The 22,330-nt window shown below is 41.7% G+C and overlaps 1 protein-coding gene across 9 annotated transcripts in view; it reads left to right on the forward strand.

The window, feature by feature from the left end:
• The window catches only part of STAG1 (STAG1 cohesin complex component), a 380,157-nt gene that overhangs the window by 224,911 nt on the left and 132,916 nt on the right, over nucleotides 1-22,330 (forward strand). For all 9 annotated transcript variants that reach the window (XM_073360216.1, XM_073360223.1, XM_073360219.1 and 6 more), the window contains 2 exons: nucleotides 624-741; nucleotides 8,726-8,829. In XM_073360216.1, the coding sequence (XP_073216317.1) occupies nucleotides 624-741; nucleotides 8,726-8,829 (222 nt within the window). The remainder of the gene's footprint in view (nucleotides 1-623; nucleotides 742-8,725; nucleotides 8,830-22,330) is intronic.

Consider the following 22,330-nt stretch of genomic DNA (forward strand, 5'->3'; position numbering starts at 1 on the left):
TTTCAAACTTTTAGCAGTCTAGTTGTAAAGTGTTACATTGAATGAACACTATTGTGTAATTTTTCATTATTACAGTAGATATTGTGATGCTTAAGATGTATACTATATTAAAACTAACATGAAATTCCCTATGCCTATTACATACGGTTAATAAAAGAAAAATAAACACCTCGATAGAATGTGTCTCTTCTTCTCCCCCCATCCCCCACTGTCCACTATTATGACACCTTAACTCTACAGAAAAGTGTGACAAGCATTCTGGTGGGATTGGGGCTTAGACTAGATGACCCTTGCAGTCCCTTTTAACCATATGATTCTATGATTCTTCTCATGTCATGATACAAGCTGTGACCTGGAAGACACCTGCAAGTAAAGTGTCATATAAGAAAAGAGCCCTCATTTCTTTCTCATACTCCACTCACCCTTCCATAAAATAAAAGTTTCACCATGGTTATGCAGTTATATGGCTTTTTGTTGGAAAGTGGACCTTCCAACATTAATTTCAAATTTAGTTTTCCTTCTTAGTGATATAAGAACACTGTCTTCGCTCAAACCATTATAATAGTTGATGAAGCTCTGTTTGAACCAGAAAGCTTTATTGACATTTGATTTGTTATTTCTAGTTGCATGAACATGCAGCTTACTTAGTGGATAGTTTGTGGGAGAGCTCTCAAGAACTGCTGAAGGACTGGGAGTGCATGACAGAATTGCTATTGGAAGAACCAGTTCAAGGAGAAGAAGGTATTTGTGTCACTTTGTTAAATACATTAAATTGATGTAATAAAACATGGTTAATTCTTCTTAATAAAAATGCTGTTAATCTTTGGATGATATGAATGTCTGATTCCAATCCTACATTTAGAAGTGATATGCAAAATGGAAATATTATATTTTAATTAATCTGATTTTTGGGAGGGGTTAATGCAGATTTTCAAGTAGAAGGCAGCACATTAAATGGGAACTGCCTTAATTCGTCCTCAAGACACAATGATCAAAGGGACACTTTTTTTTGTTTGTTTCATATTTAATTGAAACAATGGCATTACTAATTGCTCACTAGTTTTCATCTTGCTGTTTGCTTGCCTCCTTCATTCTGACATTGTCTACAGTTAGAGGCCAGCACCTTCTTTTCTTATCTGAACAGTGATGTGACTACCATGTTATTGGGCACTTTAAACTGGGTAATTATAATAATAATATGGCTTTGAATAGAGCCAATACTTCAGGTGATAATTATTGAATTTAGGGGTTTGTATAAAACATTGCTTTATCAACAACAAGTTTATTGCTAAAAACAACTATGTCTGGAAAAGTGCCAGTTTATTCAGATGTAAAAACTAAATCTAGAACTATTCAAATGTTGAGAAAAGAGGGGGAAATGGAATCTTGCTGCTGAATTCCTTTGCTGAATCTAGTGTAATGAATGAAATAAAAAATAGATGCCTGTGTTTGTGCATACCATCATGGGAATATATGTTAACAATAGACTTATCAAGCCTGAAAGACAATACTTTCCAAATACAGTTCTTCTGTATCTCATATTGAATTCCTCTATTGATTTTTTCTGACATTGTAATTAGGAAATCTACTATCTGAACAATCTATTAATGAACGTTAACTCATTGCTCTTTGGTTAACAACTAAGAGTCGTTGCTAAGTTCAGTTTCTCTCCTGTGACGAACACTCAGGAGAGGCCATCAAGGAGTATGCTCCCTGATTTTGTGGACCATTCTGCACCTGCCCCAGTGCAAGCCAAGGGCCAGATGTATCTTATACCAGCTGAGAATTGATGCAATAGAGCTGTGCTCCACTCCTTTCTGACTCTCTCTGTGTCTGTGCATCCCAGTGCCAGGGTGGAGAGAACAGTTGGTGCAGAAGCTGATTCTATGAGCTTTATGCCAGATGAGAGATCCTCTCTGCTGGGCCAATTCACAACTGGTCTCCTACAAGGAGATTCCAGCTCCATAGCACCAATCAGGTAGTGCAAAGGAACAGGATTGTTGTAGAGATTTTGGCCCAAATTCAAGTTCTTTAACGTTTCTTTGTAAATCATTGCTGTGATTAGGGAATTATGGTGGGTATTATAGTTGAGGCTCATTACTTTTTGAAACTCTCAACCTTGGGAATGAAATTTTCCATGCTTGGCCTCTGCCTCAAGGTGAATTATTCAGGAAAATTTGAATGTAAACAGTTCAAGTGTTTTTGAATGAGAGGTGAAAGGAAAATATGTATTTCCCCCATCCCCATTTTTGGATCTTTCTTGCAGCTGAGGAGCAGTGCATGGCCTCATTTAAAGGAAGTTGGATTTAGTTTGATTACATGATTATTCAAACATAGATAACTCACTGAACACACACAGTAGATATTTTTCAATTGTTCTTTGAATGGTTGCAGACTTGTATTCCTCTCAGGTGTGTGCTGGCCCAGCGAGCTGAAGCTGGAGAACTTTGCTTAGCAGTTCCCATCAGGGTAGTCCATGCACTCTCTGACTCTTCATAGCCCCTCCCGAGTTTATTTAAGGGTAGCGTTGTCCCAATGCCCCTCTGTTCCTCCTCATGGCTGTGGCTTGGGTCAGAACTTTCGGGTGGGGTATGTTACGTTAAGCTTTGGTGTCACAGTGATTTTTCTGTGAATGTGTGTCCATAGTTATTTAATTACAGTTAGTAGTAGTAGTACACTTAGTAATTAGTTATGTTAATTATTTAGTTAAATAGTATTTAGCCTAGTGCAATGCCATCGCCAGATTTTAAACACAGTCCATAATGTGGGGTAGCTATCCCTAACAGTGATCCTCACACTTGCTGTTTACTGTGTCTCAGAGAAGGGCAAACATAAAGGGAAAGTGTTCCATTTGTAAGTTGTTCAAAAAGAGAATGCACATAGCCAGAGACATACACCAGAAGCAGCACCTTATGGAGCAAACCAAGAGGCCCATTTTGGTGCCGGGAGCCTCCACAGATCATCTAGTCCCTCAGAGAACCTCAGAGCTGGCATAGGTGTTACCCGGGGTTTTCAGAACCCACAGCAGGGGCAACTTAACTATTTCACTCCAGGCAGTGTCAGGAATAAATCAGTAGGAACCCAGCAATTCTGTCTGATCAAGGTTAAATACAAGTAAGCATGCTCTTATCTAACATGGCAGTTTATTTGATTTAAGCACACACAGACATAAGCAATAGGTTTAAAACATCCCAGATATTTACCTAACATCTGGAATGGTATTGAGTAATTAACAGGAGGATCGCAGTGGCCAGTTACTCACTTGCTGGGGAGAAAGGGTATCAGGAAAAACGTCTCTCAAGATGGCTTCAGAGAACTGATCCAAAGTACACTCTATTATCTAGACTTTATAACTAACTTCTACAAAACACATAGGTCATAATAATCCCTACTAAATTATCAGTTTTCCTGCTTTCAATAAACTTTTAATATCAGAGGCGTCTAGATTCAACATTTTCCAACCACCAAGATTTTCAGTCTCAGTTGTTTCCTTGTCTGTCCCCTGCCCCCATTCTGATTAGCAGAAATTGCCAGCTAGATATGACCTTGTATCTAAAAGCCCACTTCAAATTAACCCTTAACTATGTGGTGTTCTACTTCATTAATTTATGGTGGCTGAATGCACATAATGTGGTTGAAATTGGCTTGATCACATTCTGGGGTCTACACACCCCTCAAATCCAGGGCAACACAGGCTGCTGTTGCCCAGCCATACTGTGACTCTTCTCTGAGGAGAAGAGATCATTCTTCCTCTGGTCCTCTGAGGAAGAGGAGTTACGAGACTTACTGGAGCCATTCCAGAACATGGAGAGATTCCTCCTCTTCTAAGAAAAGTGCAGGCCATATGCAGGATAGAGCAGGGCTGTCTGCCTGCTTTCTTATATTGAGACAAGATCAATTCAGCAGCACACAGTCAACTCTAGTACCATTTGCAGGTCATCCTCAAGTTCAGTACCAAAAATATCAGTCTCAGTATCAACCATATTGATCCCACAGGCTTATCAGGAAGCATCAGACTTGCTTTACCTCTTTGTTAATTCAGGAGTGTTCAGCTGTGGTGGTTTCTTCTGCACCTTGGGCAAGCAGCCAATTTGATTCTCCTTTTGAGGGCAGCATACTGCTTGCCAACTTCCTGATTATATCCCGTCCATTTGGGGACAGGCTATCCTGCTTCTACAGGTCTTGGGAAACAGTAACTATGTACAAATGGATATTAAGCTTTGTGGGATAGGGATATGCCATCCAATTCCTGTCCATCCCCCTTTTTTCACCTCATCCCTTTTCAGGGAGCCCTGTCATGAGTCTCTGCTTCTTCAGCAGATTCAGACTCTGCTTGCTTTAGGAGCCATAGAAGAAGTTTCCCTTCAGCATCGAGGAAAGGGATTTTACTTACATTATTTCCGGATCTGCAAGTCCAAGGGAGGGATGAAATCTATTCTAACCTCCAAGGTCTCAACAAGTACTTCAAGTATATGGGATTAGGTATGGTAACCTTGCTATAATTATCTCCATATTAGATTAAAACAACTGGTTTTCTGTCCTCCATCTTCAGGATGCCTATTTCCATGTGGTGATTTTTCCCAACCCACAGAAATTTTCTGAGATTTGTACTGGCAGGTCAGCATTATCAATACACATTACTCCCATTTGGCCTATCCTCAGCCCCACGTGTATTTACCAATGCATACCTGTAGGGGCAGCCTATGTAACATTATGTGGTGCAATCCAGACCAGTGAGAGAGTGTCACTTCTTGTCCTGTAATCCTGAGTGCCCTAAAATGCACTGATTATGGAGATCCCTGTCTGGACATTCCCAGTCACCACACAAGCATGCACTAAGTATCTGTGTTTTCAGCATCCCTGGTTCATCATCTCTGACTTCAGCAGCCTGCTTGTTACATCATAGCCACACAATGATCTCCGTCAGCCTTGGTTACTACTAGCCGAGTGACCCCCAACACACACCCCAGTCCCAGATTTCCCCAAAACCATCACCCCTGAAATGTCCAGCCTTCTACTGGAACTTTTAGGGAAGTAAAAGTTACCCCATTAAAAAGACAAAAACACAGCAGTTTGTTAACTCCAGTTAAAGCAACAATCACTTCAGTTAAAACAAACACTGGCTTGGTTTAGATTAAATGTAACATGTAAATGTTTGTTGGCAAAAAGAGATAAGATTCTAAGTGAATTCAAGTGTAAGGGAGAAAGTCAAAAATGGTTACAAGCAAATAAAAGTGAAAAATGCTTTCTAATGACTTCAATCTTGGTTCAAGGTAACCTTCTTACTACACTTCCTTCCAGTAAAATGGCTGACCACACCCTGGGTCAGAATCATAGTGGTCCATACTGATCTTAAGTCTACAAAATGTTTAAGAAATTGCCAGAAAATAGACATTATTTTCTGCCAATGAAAATGATGGAGAAAAAAGGGTAGCAGAGAATATCATTAACATCCAGACTTGCTGAGGCTACTTTTCAAAAGTGAAGGGGAAATCCTACATCAAGTAAAATTGTTCATCCTTGTACATTCCCCATCAAAATATCCACATGGCTTGGTGGAAATATGCAGGGTCAGTTTTCCAGGTGGGGTAGCTGAGGAACAGAGCTAATGACTTGCCAGAGATTATAATTAGTAAATTTGTGGCAAATCTGGCACAAGACACCCTGGTCATTGAGGTGGCAAGATCCATAGAGTTTATACACTAGAGCACAATGACTCTTAGAAATTTATTCAAAGCTTTGCCCTTGGTTAGTAAAATGTATGTAATAATTCATAACCTCATTTGTAAATTGGTTTGATGGCTGCAGGTAATAAGCACTAGGTGAGTCCAAAATACGGGCATAAAAATCAATGGAGTAATTTGGTGTAGAGTAATTCACTCCCTTTCAACCTAATTTTTCACTGCCATGCACCTTTTGTGGACATTTACATCTGTTTAAAATGAATAAAAGGTGGGTGAAATATGCAAAGCAGTAGAGAATTCAGGCCCAATATTTTCAGTGACATAATTTAATAGGCTAACTACAATGCTGTGGCCTAGTGGGTTTATCAAAGACTTTGGAAGTAGGAGACTTGGCTTTTAGTTTTGGATTTGATGCTTAATTTGCTATGGCTATTTAGTGAGTAGGTGAAAGTAGACTTTGCTGTTCACACTTTCATATCTAAGTGACATATGTGAGGAAAGAACAAGAATATCTTGTCAGATGCGCACTGAAAAAATAAGTGCTTAGCAGGAATCATTGTTAGCTTCACCATTTACATTTTTAATTTGTTTATATTTTTAAACTACCTTCATTTATCTGAAGAAACCAAAATATAAAACATTATATAAACCTGGGAAATTCCAAAACCAAAAAATGTTGTTTCAAAAGTCAGTTATGATTTTTAGGTATAGTTATCTATCACATTATTTATAAAATCCAAGCTCTTAAAATCTAATCCTGGGAAACATGATGAGCAAGAAATGTAGAAGTGCTTAAATGACTTAGGCACAGTCGCCCTGTGTCCTACCCTCCCAATTCTTAAGTCATTTAGGTGCCTTTTTAAAATCCCACTCAGTATTTACAAACATCATCATCATTTTAATGTAAAATACATAAAAACTAGAAGAAAAAAAACACATTGATGACTGCTTTATTATAAATTTGAAATAAATAATATTTATCACTGTTGTAATAGCTTTTTCTAAAAGGGATAAACCAAGGTGCAGTAAAGTTAAGCGACTTGCCTAAAGTTACCCAATTCAATGGCAAAGTCAGGAATAGAAGTTGGGAGTTGTTGCTCTGAGTACACTGCTGTTATCACTAGACTACATAAAGGCCCCATCCAGGCAGACACGTGTTCCGGTGCAGAGCTCCAATGGCTTTAGTATTTCAAAGGCTACTGTATTGTTATTTAAAAGAGTAAAGGTGATGAGCAGGTCTGTTACCCTGACATTGATCACAGAAATATGGTACAGCTGCTCTAAAATTCATCCAGGAAGGAAGGAACAGATGATCATAAATCCATGTTGAATGGTATTAATTTTATTGAAAATGGATCTTGTTAAACAAACTTGATATTACTGTTTGATGAGACTGCAAGCTTTCTTGGTAAAGGTGTTGGACTATGTTGTACTTGTAAGCAATTTCACTTAGTACTGCAAGACATGCTAATTTTAAAAAACTAACATTATACAAAATTAGTGTAGTACATATTAAATTGATTAGAGGCTGGCTAACTGATAGATCATAAAATGTAATTGTTAGTGGTGAATTGTTATTGAATGTGTGTGTTTCTAGTGGGTTCGCACAAGGATTAGTCATTGGCCCAGTGCTATTTAATGTTTTTATCAATGATCAGGAAGAAAGTATTAAATGATTCTTGCTAAAGTTTGCAAATGACAAAAAATGGTCAGCGGATGAATATGAGGAGGGCAGGTCATTGTTACAGAGTAATCTAGGTAAATTGATAAACTGGGCACAATTAAACAACAGTCATTTCAATACAACCAAATGCAAGGCCATATGTATGTAGGAACAAAGAATGCAGGCCATATTTACAAGGTAGGGAACAATATCCTGAAAAAACAGTGACTCTGAAAAGGACTTAGTGGTGATAGTGGCTAATGAAGTGAACCTGAGCTCTCAGAGCAATGCTGTGGTTAAGGAGGCTAATGCAATCCTTGGACATATAAACAGAAATTTCAAGCAGGAGTAGGAAGATGATTTTATGTATGTGGGACTCATGATTTCTAGCATCCACACTTTTTAAAAGGATGTTGAAAAATTGGAGAGGATTCAGAAAAGGGCCACAAAAATTATTTGAAGGCTGGAAAACTGCCATAGGGGTGAGAGACTTAAGGATCTCAATCTATTTTGCTTGTAAAAGAGACAGTTAAGAGGTGACTTGATTACGATCTATAAGTGCCTATATGAGAAGATCTCTGATGGTAGAGGGTCTTCTAATCTTGCAGAAAAACACAAATCAGGGTACAATGGGTAGATGGTGAAGTTAGATAAAGTCCAACTGGAAATAATTTATGAATTTTACAGTGAATTTAATTAACTACTGGAACAATCAATTAAGGGAGTGTGATGGAATATCCATCACTTGAATTATTTTAATCAAAGCCAGTTGCTTCTCTAAAAGATTTCTAACTCAACCAGAATTTATGGGCTTAATAGAGGAATCACTGCATAGAACTCTGTAGCCTATGTTCTGTAGGAGTTCAGAGTAAAGGATCATAATTGTCCCTTCTGGCCTTAAAATCTGTTAAACCAGGAATTTCTGATAATGGTGAAATAGATTATTTTGAAAAGCTTATATAATGGTACTGAATAGATTGTATTCTAAACTAACATTTAACCTCAGGGTAGAATTTTCAGAAGTGCCTAAGTCCCATTTTCAACATTGACCTTAGGTCCAGATGTTCAAAGGGATTTAGGTGCCTAATTAGAATTTCACAAGCACCTAGGCACCTAACTCCTAATTAAATCAATGGGTGCTTGTTAAAAATCTCATTAGGCATCTCTCTGCATCTTTAGGATCCTAAATGCCTTTGAAAACCAGGCCCTAGATCACTTTTTGAAAATGGGATTATGGCTTCTAAATCACTTATGTACTCTTGAAAGTTTTACCATTGACTAGTTTTCTGCATTTTATGCACTCATACAATAAAATCACCATGTACATGATTACTTTAATACAGATGATCAAATCTACTTTCCTTTTCTTTCTCCACAGCAATGTCTGACCGACAAGAGAGTGCTCTGATTGAGTTGATGGTGTGTACAATTCGACAAGCTGCTGAAGCACATCCGCCAGTGGGCAGGGGGACTGGCAAGAGAGTGAGTGTTATTGAAATAGATGGTTCAGACCTTTGTATTACTGTGAAATGTTTATGTTATAGGTATTAGATATATTGTAATACTTTTGTCTGTCGGGTTCAGTGTGTGAATGGTTGGGTGATGTTGGTGCCTGTGACATATAGGAGGTCAGACTGGATGACGTGGTGGTCCCTTCTGGCCTTATACTCAATGATTCTGTGATATTATATTGATGTACTGTAGAACCATAGTGACAGATTGTTACAATTGACAAAAATTTTTATGGGACTTTTGTAACCATCTAATTGTGTTCTGACTTGAATTATTTTTTGGAGAAAAGTAATGGAAATGATAAATCTGAATATGTTAGAATTTTTTAAAGTTCTTTTGCATTCCTAAGTAATTAGGTAGTTGTAAAATTATATCTTGAGAAAAATCACTTTCTTCAGATTTTTAGACAAGGCATCTCATTTTTTTTTTTAATGCTTTTGTTGAAAAATGACAGACAATACATTTTATTAAAATCATAGAAAAATAATTCTTTATTCTCTGGTTTAAAAAAAACCCAGACAAAATTATTAACTGCTTGACTTAGGTAAGTATTGTCAAATCAGTTTGCAGCAGTATAGCAAATATGACAAAGGGTTCATAAATGTTAATTATGTCAATATTCCTCAGCTTTACAGAATAAGATTCAACTAGGGGTCACCAAATGAAATTAATAGGCAGCAGGTTTAAAACATACTAAAGGAAGTATTTCTTCATACAAAGTACAGTCAACCTGTGGAACTCTTTGCCAGAGGATGTTGTGAAGGCCAGGACTATAACAGGTAAAAGAACTAAATAAATTCATGGAGGATAGGTCCATCAATAGCTATTGGCCAGGATGGGCAGGGATGGTGTCCCTAGCCTCTGTTTGCCAGAAGCTGGGAATGAGTGACAGGGAAAGGATCACTTGATGGTTACCTGTTGTGTTCATTCCCTCTGGGGCACCTGGCATTGGCCACTGTGAGACTACAGGATTCTGGGCTAGATGGACCTTTGGTCTGACCCAGTATGGCTATTCTTATGGCTGTAGACTGTTGTTGAAATAGATCTTACAGTTCAGTCAAATACTGCAACAAAATTTAACCACAGTAAGGGTTTCCTAAGATGATTTCCATCTGCCATAATTGAGTTGGAGAGGAATTTCCCTATTTCACATGGTTTCCATTTCCATTTGATTTTTTTAAAGAAACTGTTTGTCTTCTCACAGAATTGATACAAATTGCTCACTTAGAAAGGAGCATGCAGACTTTCCATTCCCCTAGCAAATCAACTGTGTTCATCCATAGATACTAGTCACAGCCAGTTAACCTTACTTAACTCTGCTCCGGGTTGAAAAGACGAACCCCATCCCTCAACAACACTCAGTACAAATAACAAGAAAATTAACGCTATCAAAGACTGCTCACCTACCTATGGTACTGAGGGAATCCTATAACAAGTGCTTGGTGCCAGCTGCAACAGTACTGAAGCCATCCTCCATAGGTTCCCACTCAGCCCAATCTTTGATACAGTCAGTATCTCAAGAGTTTACATACCCTAAGGATCTGATAATACTTTCTGAGCCAGAGTCTCCTCTGTTAACAAGTGCTGGGGATTAGTCAGTTGTCAAGACTCTCTCGGTCACCGATCCCTCTATCATCTAGAACACCACATTGCCCTCATCTGCTCTGCAAGCTCAACAGCTATGAGTATGTGGAAGAGGACTCATCAGATTCTCAAATTTCAGGGCAGGTTTCTAGAACACATTGTTTTCCCTCCTACACTGACGGATTATAGGAGAATAGACATAAATGACACCCACATGGCAGGAACACAGATGGCTGCCACAACCTATGCCATTTGGGCCTCCTCAGTGGCCTTACTGGGATCTGTGGGTGTTCTATCAACAACAGTTTACATTGAGGTCCTCGCACTACCGGAAGGAACAGAGAAGAGTTCATTCTCCTCTCCCCCCTTTACCATCATCTAGGCCAGAGAGATCTTTAAGGAGCAAGAGGCAAGGGTCGATGAGGAGGTGACACCTCTTTCTAATATATCCTACTTACGTGCTAATTAAGCTGTCATGTCTTCATCACCTTCTATGGCGGGTGACTTTGGGCAGTTTCATGCACTGATGAAGCAGATTGCTGACATTCTGCAGATTCCCTTAGAGGAGATTCAGGAGTCTCACCATAAACTCTAGTATGTTACAAACTTCAGAAGAGCATCTTGGCTACGGATGTTGGGCTTTACAAGAGAGGTGCAGAGTACTGTCAACAACCTCATTTTTGATGGTCCAAGCTCTTTGGGGACCTGATGGATATATCTCTCCACACTTTAAAGGACTTGAGCTAAACTGCAACCCCTAGGGATTTACACTCCAGTAAATAAAAGGATATTTATTAGGTCTCAGATGACACAGAGAGCATGCCCATCCATATTCAACATATTGTAGACCTTCTGCACCTCTGTCCAAGAGACCAAGATACACAAAAAAGAAACCGTCTTTGGCTACAGCTACATCATCTTAACCATCCATGTCCTCCAAGTGACAGTTTTGATGGCTTTGTCAAGAGTCTCAACCGTCCAACTGACAAAGTCTTACAGCTGCACCATCTTACACCTTTCCTTCCTTTTGGGTGCCCTCTCTCCCATTTTCAGGATGCATGGGAACATATAACATCAAACAAATGAGTTTTGGAAACCATAACAGCTGATTACACTATCCATTTCAAATCTATCCCTCCTACCCATTCCCCATCCCCATCCCTCTTCAAGGACTCCTCTCATGATCAGTTGCTAGAGCAAGAGGTGACCTGTCTTCTACATTTAGAAACTATAGAACCAGTTCCTATGCAACATAGGGGATTCTATTCAAAGTACTTCCTGATTCCCAAAAAGAATGGAGGGGGGTGGAGGCTAATTTTAGACCTTAGGTCTCTAAATAAATGTGTAAAGCAACAAAAATTCAGGATGGTGACACTTGCAGAAATAATTCCTTTGTTAGAAGTAAGAGATTGGTTTGCAACTCTCAACCTAGAAGACTCATTTTAATGTCTCTATTTACTCTTCACTACAAGAGATTTCTTTATTTTCTAATAAACAATGAGCTCTACAAATACAGGGTGCTCCCTTTTGTTCTATTTTCAGTATCAAGGATATTTTCAAACATTCTGGAAGTAGTTGCTGTTTACCTACGTCGTTTGGGTATAATCATTTTCCCACACATAGACAATTGTTTGATCAGGGACAGAGAATGTCAGGAAGCGCTGACATCAGTAAGGATCACTTGTTCCCTGTTTCACAGCTTGGGCCTTCAAATTAACCTTAAAGTCCTCTTTGACTCCTCTACAGCATTTAGATTTCATAGGAGTTTCCCTGGATGCACTGACAGGCAGAGCATAGCTACCATACAACAGATTTCATGCATGAGCAAATCTCATCTAAAAGATTCTGGGTGGTCCTCAAGTAATAAAAGATTGTCTTCAGCTGCTAGGACACATGTCAGCTTGTGTCTTTGTAGTGTGCAGCGTGCCAGATTACATCTCCGAGTTCTACAGGGTATTACAAACCAAACAAATGCAGTTTAGGCAGATTAATATCTGTACCTCAGTGGGTTCCTCACTCACTCAACTGGTGGAAGGACCAAACCAAAACCTGCACAGGTGTTCCATTCTTGTAGATTCCCCCTACCATACTGATAATATCAGATGCTTCATTTTTGGATTGCGGGTTACATCTGGGACCTCACAAGATTTGAGGAAAAATGGACACTGCAAGAGCAGCTTCTATACATTGATCTTTTGGAATTGAGAGCCGTCAAAAATGCTTGTCCACACTTTCTACTGCTAATCAAATCAAATTCTGTAAAGATAATGACCGACAACATGGCATGCATGTATTATATCAAGCATTAGGAAGATGCACATTCCCCATCTCTCTGTGCTGAAGTGATAAAACTCTGAAGTTGGTGCATAGCCAACCACATATTCATTTCAGCTTCTTGCCTCCCAAGGTATTGAGAACTCTAAGGCAGATGACCTCAGCAGACATGTCTTTCAAAATTACGAATGGGAACTGAACTACTGAGTCCTTCACAAGATATTCTGAGCCGGGAGGTTACTCTGTTTGCCATGGCAGCCAACGCAAAACGTATCAGTCTGACAGTCCGTATCCCAACGTCCACCCCTTTTTCAAGACTATGATAAATTTTGTACAAACTATGCATTGTAAGGTATCATCTGAAAACTCATGATTTGCTGATCATTATTGCCCTGGTCAAATGTGTGTGGCAACATTGTATGTAAAGTTATAAGATTATATTGTATGCAGTTAAGACATAATCCAAATCTAGGAAAGTAGCCACAAACCAGTTCCTCGGAGACAAAAGGCAAACTGATACCTCAAGTAGTGTCAACAAAATCAAATGGACTATCGTCTGTTTAAACAGCCATTCTTTGCAAGAAAAAGGATGTGAGCAAGAAATTTACAAAGAAACAGCTGAAGGTTCCTGATGCCACAGATTTTCTGTCTCCTAAACCCCAGCTGGAGATGGTTCTCAAAGGAGAGGAAAAAGTATAAAGAATGAAAAACAGATGCCCAAATCATTTTTTCCTTCAACTCTATTCACGGCATCGATAACACTTGAAGGACAAAGGAAGCATCATTGGATTGGGGAGGGATCCTGGCAGAAAGGAATTCGGCCAGTAAGACTGCAAGAATACGTGGTGAGAGAGACTTTTGCTTTGAGTTCACTTAGCTTGTTAAGTTAGGTGTTAGTTGTGTTTCACCTTTTATTTCTTTGTAACCAATTCTAACTTTTATGCCTCCTTACTTGTAATCACTTAAAATCTATCCTTCTCTAGCTAATAAGCTTGTTTTATTGTTTTGTCTAAACCAGTGTGCCTGGACTGAAATGTTTGAGAAAATCCGTAAAATGCCAGACTTTATATGAGCTTGGATTGCCCAGGAGTGGGCTGTGGAGTACCAGACAGACATTTCTGGGGAAAGTTTGGGACTGAGTGTTGCCTTGCAGTGTAATTCAAGAGTGACTGGCCGTAGCACTCGTACAGTGTATCTGAGAATAATTTACGTGCTGGAGGCTGTGAGCAGATCAGGAGAGGTTGCTCTCACAGCAAAGCAGTGTAAAAGGCACCCCAGGTTGGAGAATTGAGATGATACAGCTGTTAAACAGCCCAGATTGTACCCTCAGGAATGTCACAATCAGGTAGTGCTCCATATGATACAAAACATTCTCTTCATCTCATGGATGAAAGGACTTCTCTATGCGTATCCACTGACACTGTTACTATTAAAGGTTCTCAACAAGATGAAACAAGATCGAGCCAGAGTCATATTGATTGCACCAATGTGGCCCAGACAGGTCTGGATCCCTATTTGATCAAACTCATTTCTCGCCCTTCCTGGAGGCTTACAGTCAGTCCTCACCCACTGACCCAAGATACTGGTTGAACACTTCACTCCCACCTGCAGATTCTGAGGCGCCAAGCATGGTTCCTTGGTGGTTCTTGGCAATAGAGATATCCTGTTTGTCAGAGGTGCAACATGTTTTATTAAATAGTAGAAAAGAATCTACAAGACATACTTACATCCCAGAAACGGAAACAATATTATCTTTGGTGTAACAGTCGTCAGATTTTGGCTACTCACTCTCCTTTTCCCTGGGTATTGGATTACCTATTGGAACTGAAAAATCAGGGTTTTCTGTGAATTCCATTAAGGTTCACTTAGCCTTCATGACAGATCCCTTATTTATGGTATTCACCAGAGAGAAAGAGTCATTATGTGCACATCCAAGATTTTATCTAAGGGGTCTTCAGAATTTCGTGTTAAACCATTCATCTCCCAGGGTTTTTTCCCCAAACCACCGGACTACTCAAGAAGCCATATTCCATAGCCTAGATGTCAGAAGGGCATTGGCATTCTACCTTGATAGGACCAAACCATTGAGAAGATCTTCAAGACTATTTGTGTCCATTGTGGACAGAAACAACGGTTCAGTACTTTAGAAACAGAGGTTATCAAAATGGATCTCCAGCTTTATTAAGATCTGTTATGACAGAATTCATGTTCACACTCCTTCCATTGTGATAACACATTCCAGAAGAGCACAGTCTACATCCAAAGCCTTACTTACAGATGTACTTCTGTTCATCTTTTTTTAATCATTAAGCTTTGGTATCTGTGGCAAAATCAGATGCTGCTGTACGCAATGTACTTCTCTTCTGTATTGGACTCTGTTCTGAACCTTCCACCTCCTTAATGGGATGTGATACAGCATGGCCAGAAGGCAGCAGGAGAGTGATATAGGAGAGATATGTAAGTCCCAGAACGAGGAGAAGCCTTATTCCCTGTAGAGGGAAGAAAGGTTTCTATAGATTAATTAAAAGCACCTGAAGCCAATTAGAGCATCTGAAGCTAGTCACCTGATAAAACCCACCTGCTTCAATCAGCCAGGGGAAAGAGTTGGAGGAGAGTGGTTTGGAGTTGGAGCAGAGAACAGTTTGAAGGAGTTGGAGCAGAGTGGTGAGGAGTTGGAGCAGAGGAGAGTTTGGAGAAGTGCCATGGCTGGCTAGAAGACCAAGACCGTAGGTAAAGAGACACCCGGCTTGTGCAGAGAGAGAGGGCAGGAAGCACCACAAGCTGAAGAGCAGGAGAGGGCAGTAGCCCAGGGGAAGGAAGCACTAGTTCAAGTGGTTTTCCACTATCCCTAGGGCTCCTGGGCTGGGACCCAGAGTAGAGGGCAGGCCCAGGTCCCTCCCTCTGCACTACCCTTTTCTGGGTTACTAGTGGGACAGTAGATTCCCTAGTTCAGGGGCAGGAAACTGCGCCCTGAACCCGCCCCCCCAAGAAGAGGAAGCGCGGGACCCGTCATAATCGTACTGGCAATTTGCCATAGGGAGTACTGCATGGGAGTGACCTGAATAGGAGCACTCACAGAGACATTACTCGAAGAAGAAGGAGAGATTACTCACTTTGTGTAGTAACTGCAGTTCTTCAAGATGTTTGTTCCTGCATGTGCTCCACTACCCACCCTACTTTCTTTCTGCTTTGGAGTCTCCCTTGTGGGTCTTTGTGGTGGAGAAGGAACTGAGGGCGGTTAGTCTGCTCAGCCCCATATAGCCTCAGCTTGAGGCACAAGGATATGTGGGGCACATGCATGGGCCAAATGGACACCACTACCAAAAGATTCTGACTAAAGGGACAGTGCATAGGCCCACCTGAAGTGGAGCACCCACAGGGGGAGACACCTTGAAGAACTCAAATTACTGCACAAGATGAGTAACCTCTTCTGACAGTGAGAATGGAATCATAGGTGTCTTGGCATGCCATTGGTCTGTTTACTTACAATCCGGATTTGATTTACAGCATTTGGTTTCTTTTGCCTAAACACCTTGAAGTTATCCATATTTTTATCAAACTATCACAACCATGGAATGCTATGTAGTACTTCAGTAATAGCCCGCCTAAAATCTGTAAGTATAACCACTTTCCCATCTCTCTTTGGTCGAGGGGAAGGGTCTTATGCTTTCCTATAGCAAATTACATACAACAATATGTAGAAAGAATCATAGAATCATAGAATATCAGGGTTGGAAGGGACCTCAGGAGGTCATCCAGTCCAACCCCCTGCTCAAAGAAGGACCAATAGCCAATTAAATCATCCCAGCCAGTGCTTTGTCAAGCCTGACCTTAAAAACATCTAAGGAAGGAGATTCCACCACCTCCCTAGGTAACGCATTCCAGTGTTTCACCACCCTCCTAGTGAAAAAGTTTTTCCTAATATCCAACCTAAATCTCCCCCACTGCAACTTGAGACCATTACTCCTTGTCCTGTCCTCTTCTACCACTGAGAATAGTCTAGAACCATCCCCTCTGGAATCACCACTCAGGTAGTTGAAAGCAGCTATCAAATCCCCCCTCATTCTTCTCTTCTGCAGTCTAAACAATTCCAGTTCCCTCAGCCTCTCCTCATAAGTCATGTGTTCCAGACCCCTAATCATTTTTGTTGCCCTTCGCTGGACTCTCTCCAATTTATCCACATCCTTCTTATAGTGTGGGGCCCAAAACTGGACACAGTACTCCAGATGAGGCCTCACCAATGTCGAATAGAGGGGGGCAAAAAAAGCATTGAGTACATTAGCTTTTGCCACATTCTCTGTCACTAGGTTGCCTCCCTCATTCATTAAGGGGCCCACACTTTCCTTGGCTTTCTTCTTGTTGCCAACATACCTGAAGAAACCCTTCTTGTTACTCTTGACATCTCTCGCTAGCTGCAGCTCCAGGTGCGATTTAGCCCTCCTAATTTCATTCCTACATGCCCGAGCAATATTATTATACTCTTCCCTGGTCATATGTCCAACCTTCCACTTCTTGTAAGCTTCTTTTTTATGTTTAAGATCCGCTAGGATTTCACCGTTAGGCCAAGCTGGTCGCCTGCCATATTTGTTATTCTTTCGACACATCGGGATGGTTTGTCCCTGTAACCTCAACAGGGATTCCTTGAAATACAGCCAGCTCTCCTGGACTCCTTTCCCCTTAATGTTAGTCCCCCAGGGGATCCTACCCATCCGTTCCCTGAGGGAGTCGAAGTCTGCTTTCCTGAACATTAAACATTAAAGTTGCAAAGTCGAGCACTCAAAGGTTAGGAAATGCCAGTGTTAAAGTTACCTGTATAACCTCAATTCAGCCCCTTGAGCATATGCATTATGCTACAGTCTTGCACAATGTCATTTACTGATCCTGTGGCAGGGCCAAGGCTAGAACCCATCTCTGCGGATTTCCAGCCCAGTCTCAAACGTAAGAGAACATCTTTCCTCCTCTTGTAACCTTCTGCCTCATTTTACAGTCCATCCTGTGCACTGAATAAGGCAGGGGTCCTGTGGAGCAAAAAGTATGTGATCATGTGATTTAACACTATCATAATTCAGATGTACAAGAGAGCCAAATTAAGGTTGCTATGCTTCCTGAATATGGGGGAGGAGTAGTGTGTCTCAGGCTCACAGCCAGTGGAGACAGACAGTAGATGAGCTGCACATGTGTACTCTGGTACACTCCCTCACCGAGGTTGCAATGAGGTGTGTAAACTCTGCTCCAGGCAGGAAGGAGTTAAGTTGTTGCTCTGGGCTGGAGTGGCCCCGTCCCTTCCATACCTGCAAGTCCTATCAAGAGTGGAGGAGGAGCAAAAGAGGAGGGGAAGCTCAGCTTCACAGAGGGTAACTCTGGGAGCAGAGCACTGAGCTTCCCAGCTCACAGGGAGAGGCCTGTCAGCAAGTAGAGCCTGTTCCCTTGCCTAAAAGAAAACCCCAAGTCCCCTAAGCTGAAGGGGGCTGAATCGTATTCCTTATGCTGGGCACCCAGCAGACTATGAACTTGATTGCGCACCATCCAAGGCCCCTCTGAAGGAAGAGAGGCTGGAGGCCCAACTGGGACTGACTGTAAATTCCTTTTCCTTAATTTATTTTCCTGCTCCTAAGTTTTTTGTTGTTTGTTGGGTTCCCAGAAGGGGTGAGCATCCAGAGAGATTCAGCTGGAGGGTTGAGACTCTGTCCCCTTCAGAATGCTTCCACTAGAGTGACTGGACCTAGAGTCAGGATAGAACCCCGTTAACACCTCAAGGGGACACTGTTGAAACACCAGAACCCTGACAGAGGTCCATAAATTAGCGTGACAGAGCAGGAGGAGGAAAATTGTGGGCAAAGACTGCCTTGTAAGACCCAAGGTCTGAGTCCTTTCCCAAGTGATGTAAGTAGAGAGAGCCCAGTGAGCAGCTTTTGCCAATACAGAATTAGAATACTGGACTTGCGATACAGTTACCAGGTTTATGCATGGGCAGCTGTTCAGAATTTTAATGTCTTAATTGGAGAATTGTCCCTGTGAGTGCCTGTGAGCATGGTGAACCCCATAGAATGTTCCACACATAGAACTGGAAGGAACCTCCTGCATCATCCATTCCAGTCCCCTAATGTCATTGGCAATATAATCATGTAATCTTATCATAAACTTATCAAGATCTATCTTAAAACTAGTTAGGTTGTTTTCCCCACTACTCCTGTTGGAAGGCTGTGTCCAGTTCTGGTGCCCACAATTCAAGAAGAATTTTGATAAATAGGAGAGGGTATGTATGAGAATAATAATTAAATTTTTAAACTAAACTTTATCAAACTTTGTCGTGTGCACTAGCTAACAGTATGGATTACTTCATAGCACAGGTATGAACTTTTGAAAACAAGAGTGGAAAACCAGCTGTTGTGACTCTTAACACTGTGAATCTGGTTCTCTGTGCATTTTTGAAAAAACAATTAAAACATTTTCAAACAGTATCTGGTATTTCAGATAACTAAGACAATGGAAAATAAGTTATAGATTCAATGCTTAACTTGCTCATATTTTTCCAGCTTCTCTATGCTGCTTCACCTCAGTGCAAAGTGGCCAGAGTCTGTCAGTGAATGTGACCATAAAAGTTACCTTAAAAAATTGAGATTAATACTTCATATCTGGCACTCATTGTCCATCTCACATGGTTGCATTCTGTTTGGGTTTCTTTTTCAACATTCAGATATGAAATTTTAATAATTATAATAATAAAGAGAAATTCTCAGACTTGAGTATGTTAAGCTGAAGTTAAGGATGAGAGAATAGATTGGTAATATGAGGGTAAAACACATTACATGCATGCTGTAATTATCTCAAAAACGAGCATTTCAAAACCAGGAATTTCAGAGTAAAGGTCAAATTTAAAATAAATCCAAACATATGACACCATTTGAGGGCTGAGATAAGGTTGTTTCTATGCCATGACTGTGCATTTCCAGGCCATGACGTGTTTGTATGAAGGAACACTTACCTCATTTATTACCTAAGTGCAGTTTTGCCTCAGCTTCCCTCCACTGCTAGACTAGTTTGGCCCTTCAGCCAAACAAAAAATCCTCCTCTTCCAGGGTAAAGTATCCTTCTCCACATGGTCAGAGGCTCAGTAGTTTCTGCTCTCCCTGGGCTAACCAGACCTTTCCCTTCAGTCCAGGGCCTTCACTGTGACTCACTGGGGTCTTGAGACTGCCATTCACCAATTTGTGGGGGGCTGGCTACCATAGTCCACAATTACCAATACATAGTATCATAGGGTATGTCTACACTACGAAATTAGGTCGAATTTATAGAAGTCGGTTTTTTTGAAATCGGTTTTATATATTCGAGTGTGTGTGTCCCCCCACAGAAAATGCTCTAAGTGCATTAAGTGCATTAACTCGGCGGAGCGCTTCCACAGTACCGAGGCAAGCGTCGACTTCCGGAGCGTTGCACTGTGGGTAGCTATCCCACAGTTCCCGCAGTCTCCGCTGCCCATTGGAATTCTGGGTTGATATCCCAATGCCTGATGGGGCTAAAACATTGTCGCGGGTGGTTCTGGGTACATATCGTCAGGACCCCGTTCCCACCCTCCCTCCCCCCGTGAAAGCAAGGGCAGACAATCATTTCGCGCCTTTTTTGTCTGCTGCCAGCCAAAGATGTAAAGGATAGATGGAGTGGGTCAGAACAAGAAATAGACCAGATTTGTTTTGTACTCATTTTCCTCCTCCCCTGTCTAGATCACACTGCAGTCAGTCACAGAGAAGGTGCAGCGAGGTTAATCTAGCCATGTATCAATCAGAGGCCAGGCTAACCTCCTTGTTCCAATAACAACGATAACTTTGGTGCACCATTTCTTATTGGAACCCTCCGTGCAGTCCTGCCTGAAATACTCCTTGATGTACAGGCACACCCTTTGTTGATTTTAGCTCCCTGAAGCCAACCCTGTAAGCGGTGTCGTCAGTCGCCCCTCCTTCCGTCAGAGCAACGGCAGACAATCGTTCCGCGCCTTTTTTCTGTGCGGACGCCATACCAAGGCAAGCATGGAGGCTGCTGAGCTCATTTTGGCAATTAGGAGCACATCAACCAACACACGCATTATCCAGCAGTATATGCAGCACCAGAACATGGCAACGCGATACCGGGCGAGGAGGCGACATCAGCGCGGTCCCGTGAGTGATCAGGACATGGACACAGATTTCTCTGAAAGCATGGGCCCTGCCAATGCATGCATCATGGTGCTAATGGGGCAGGTTCATGCTGTGGAACGCCGATTCTGGGCTCGGGAAACAAGCACAGACTGGTGGGACCGCATAGTGTTGCAGGTCTGGGACGATTCCCAGTGGCTGCGAAACTTTCGCATGCGTAAGGGCACTTTCATGGAACTTTGTGACTTGCTTTCCCCTGCCCTGAAGCGCATGAATACCAGGTTGAGAGCAGCCCTCACAGTTGAGAAGCGAGTGGCGATAGCCCTGTGGAAGCTTGCAACGCCAGACAGCTACCGGTCAGTTGGGAATCAATTTGGAGTGGGCAAATCTACTGTGGGGGCTGCTGTGATGCAAGTAGCTCACGCAATCAAAGATCTGCTGATATCAAGGGTAGTGACCCTGGGAAATGTGCAGGTCATAGTGGATGGCTTTGCTGCAATGGGATTCCCTAACTGTGGTGGGGCTATAGACGGAACCCATATCCCTATCTTGGCACCAGAGCACCAAGCCGGCGAGTACATAAACCGCAAGGGGTACTTTTCGATAGTGCTGCAAGCTCTGGTGGATCACAAGGGACGTTTCACCAACATCAACGTGGGATGGCCGGGAAAGGTGCATGACGCTCGCATCTTCAGGAACTCTGGTCTGTTTCAAAAGCTGCAGGAAGGGACTTTCTTCCCAGACCAGAAAATAACTGTTGGGGATGTTGAAATGCCTATATGTATCCTTGGGGACCCAGCCTACCCCTTAATGCCATGGCTCATGAAGCCGTACACAGGCAGCCTGGACAGTGGTCAGGAGCTGTTCAACTACAGGCTGAGCAAGTGCAGAATGGTGGTAGAATGTGCATTTGGACGTTTAAAGGCGCGCTGGCGCAGTTTACTGACTCGCTTAGACCTCAGCGAAACCAATATTCCCACTGTTATTACTGCTTGCTGTGTGCTCCACAATATCTGTGAGAGTAAGGGGGAGACGTTTATGGCGGGGTGGGAGGTTGAGGCAAATCGCCTAGCTGCTGGTTACGCGCAGCCAGACACCAGGGTGGTTAGAAGAGCTCAGGAGGGCGCGGTACGCATCAGAGAAGCTTTGAAAAGGCAGTTTCATGACTGGCCAGGCTACAGTGTGAAAGTTCTGTTTGTTTCTCCTTGATGAAACCCCCCGCCCCTTGGTTCACTCTACTTCCCTGTAAGCTAACCACCCTCCCCTCCTCCCTTTAATCACCGCTTGCAGAGGCAATAAAGTCATTGCTGCTTCACAGTCATGCATTCGTTATTCATTCATCACACAAATAGGTAGATGACTACAAAGGTATCCCAGGAGGGGTGGTGGAGGAGGGAAGGAAAATGCCACACAGCACTTTAAGCACAGCACTTTAAAAGTTTACAACTTTAAAATTTATTGAATGACAGCCTTCTTTTTTT

The sequence above is a fragment of the Lepidochelys kempii genome, chromosome 9 (genome assembly GCF_965140265.1).
Source record: "Lepidochelys kempii isolate rLepKem1 chromosome 9, rLepKem1.hap2, whole genome shotgun sequence".
Classification (NCBI taxonomy): Eukaryota; Metazoa; Chordata; order Testudines; family Cheloniidae; genus Lepidochelys; species Lepidochelys kempii.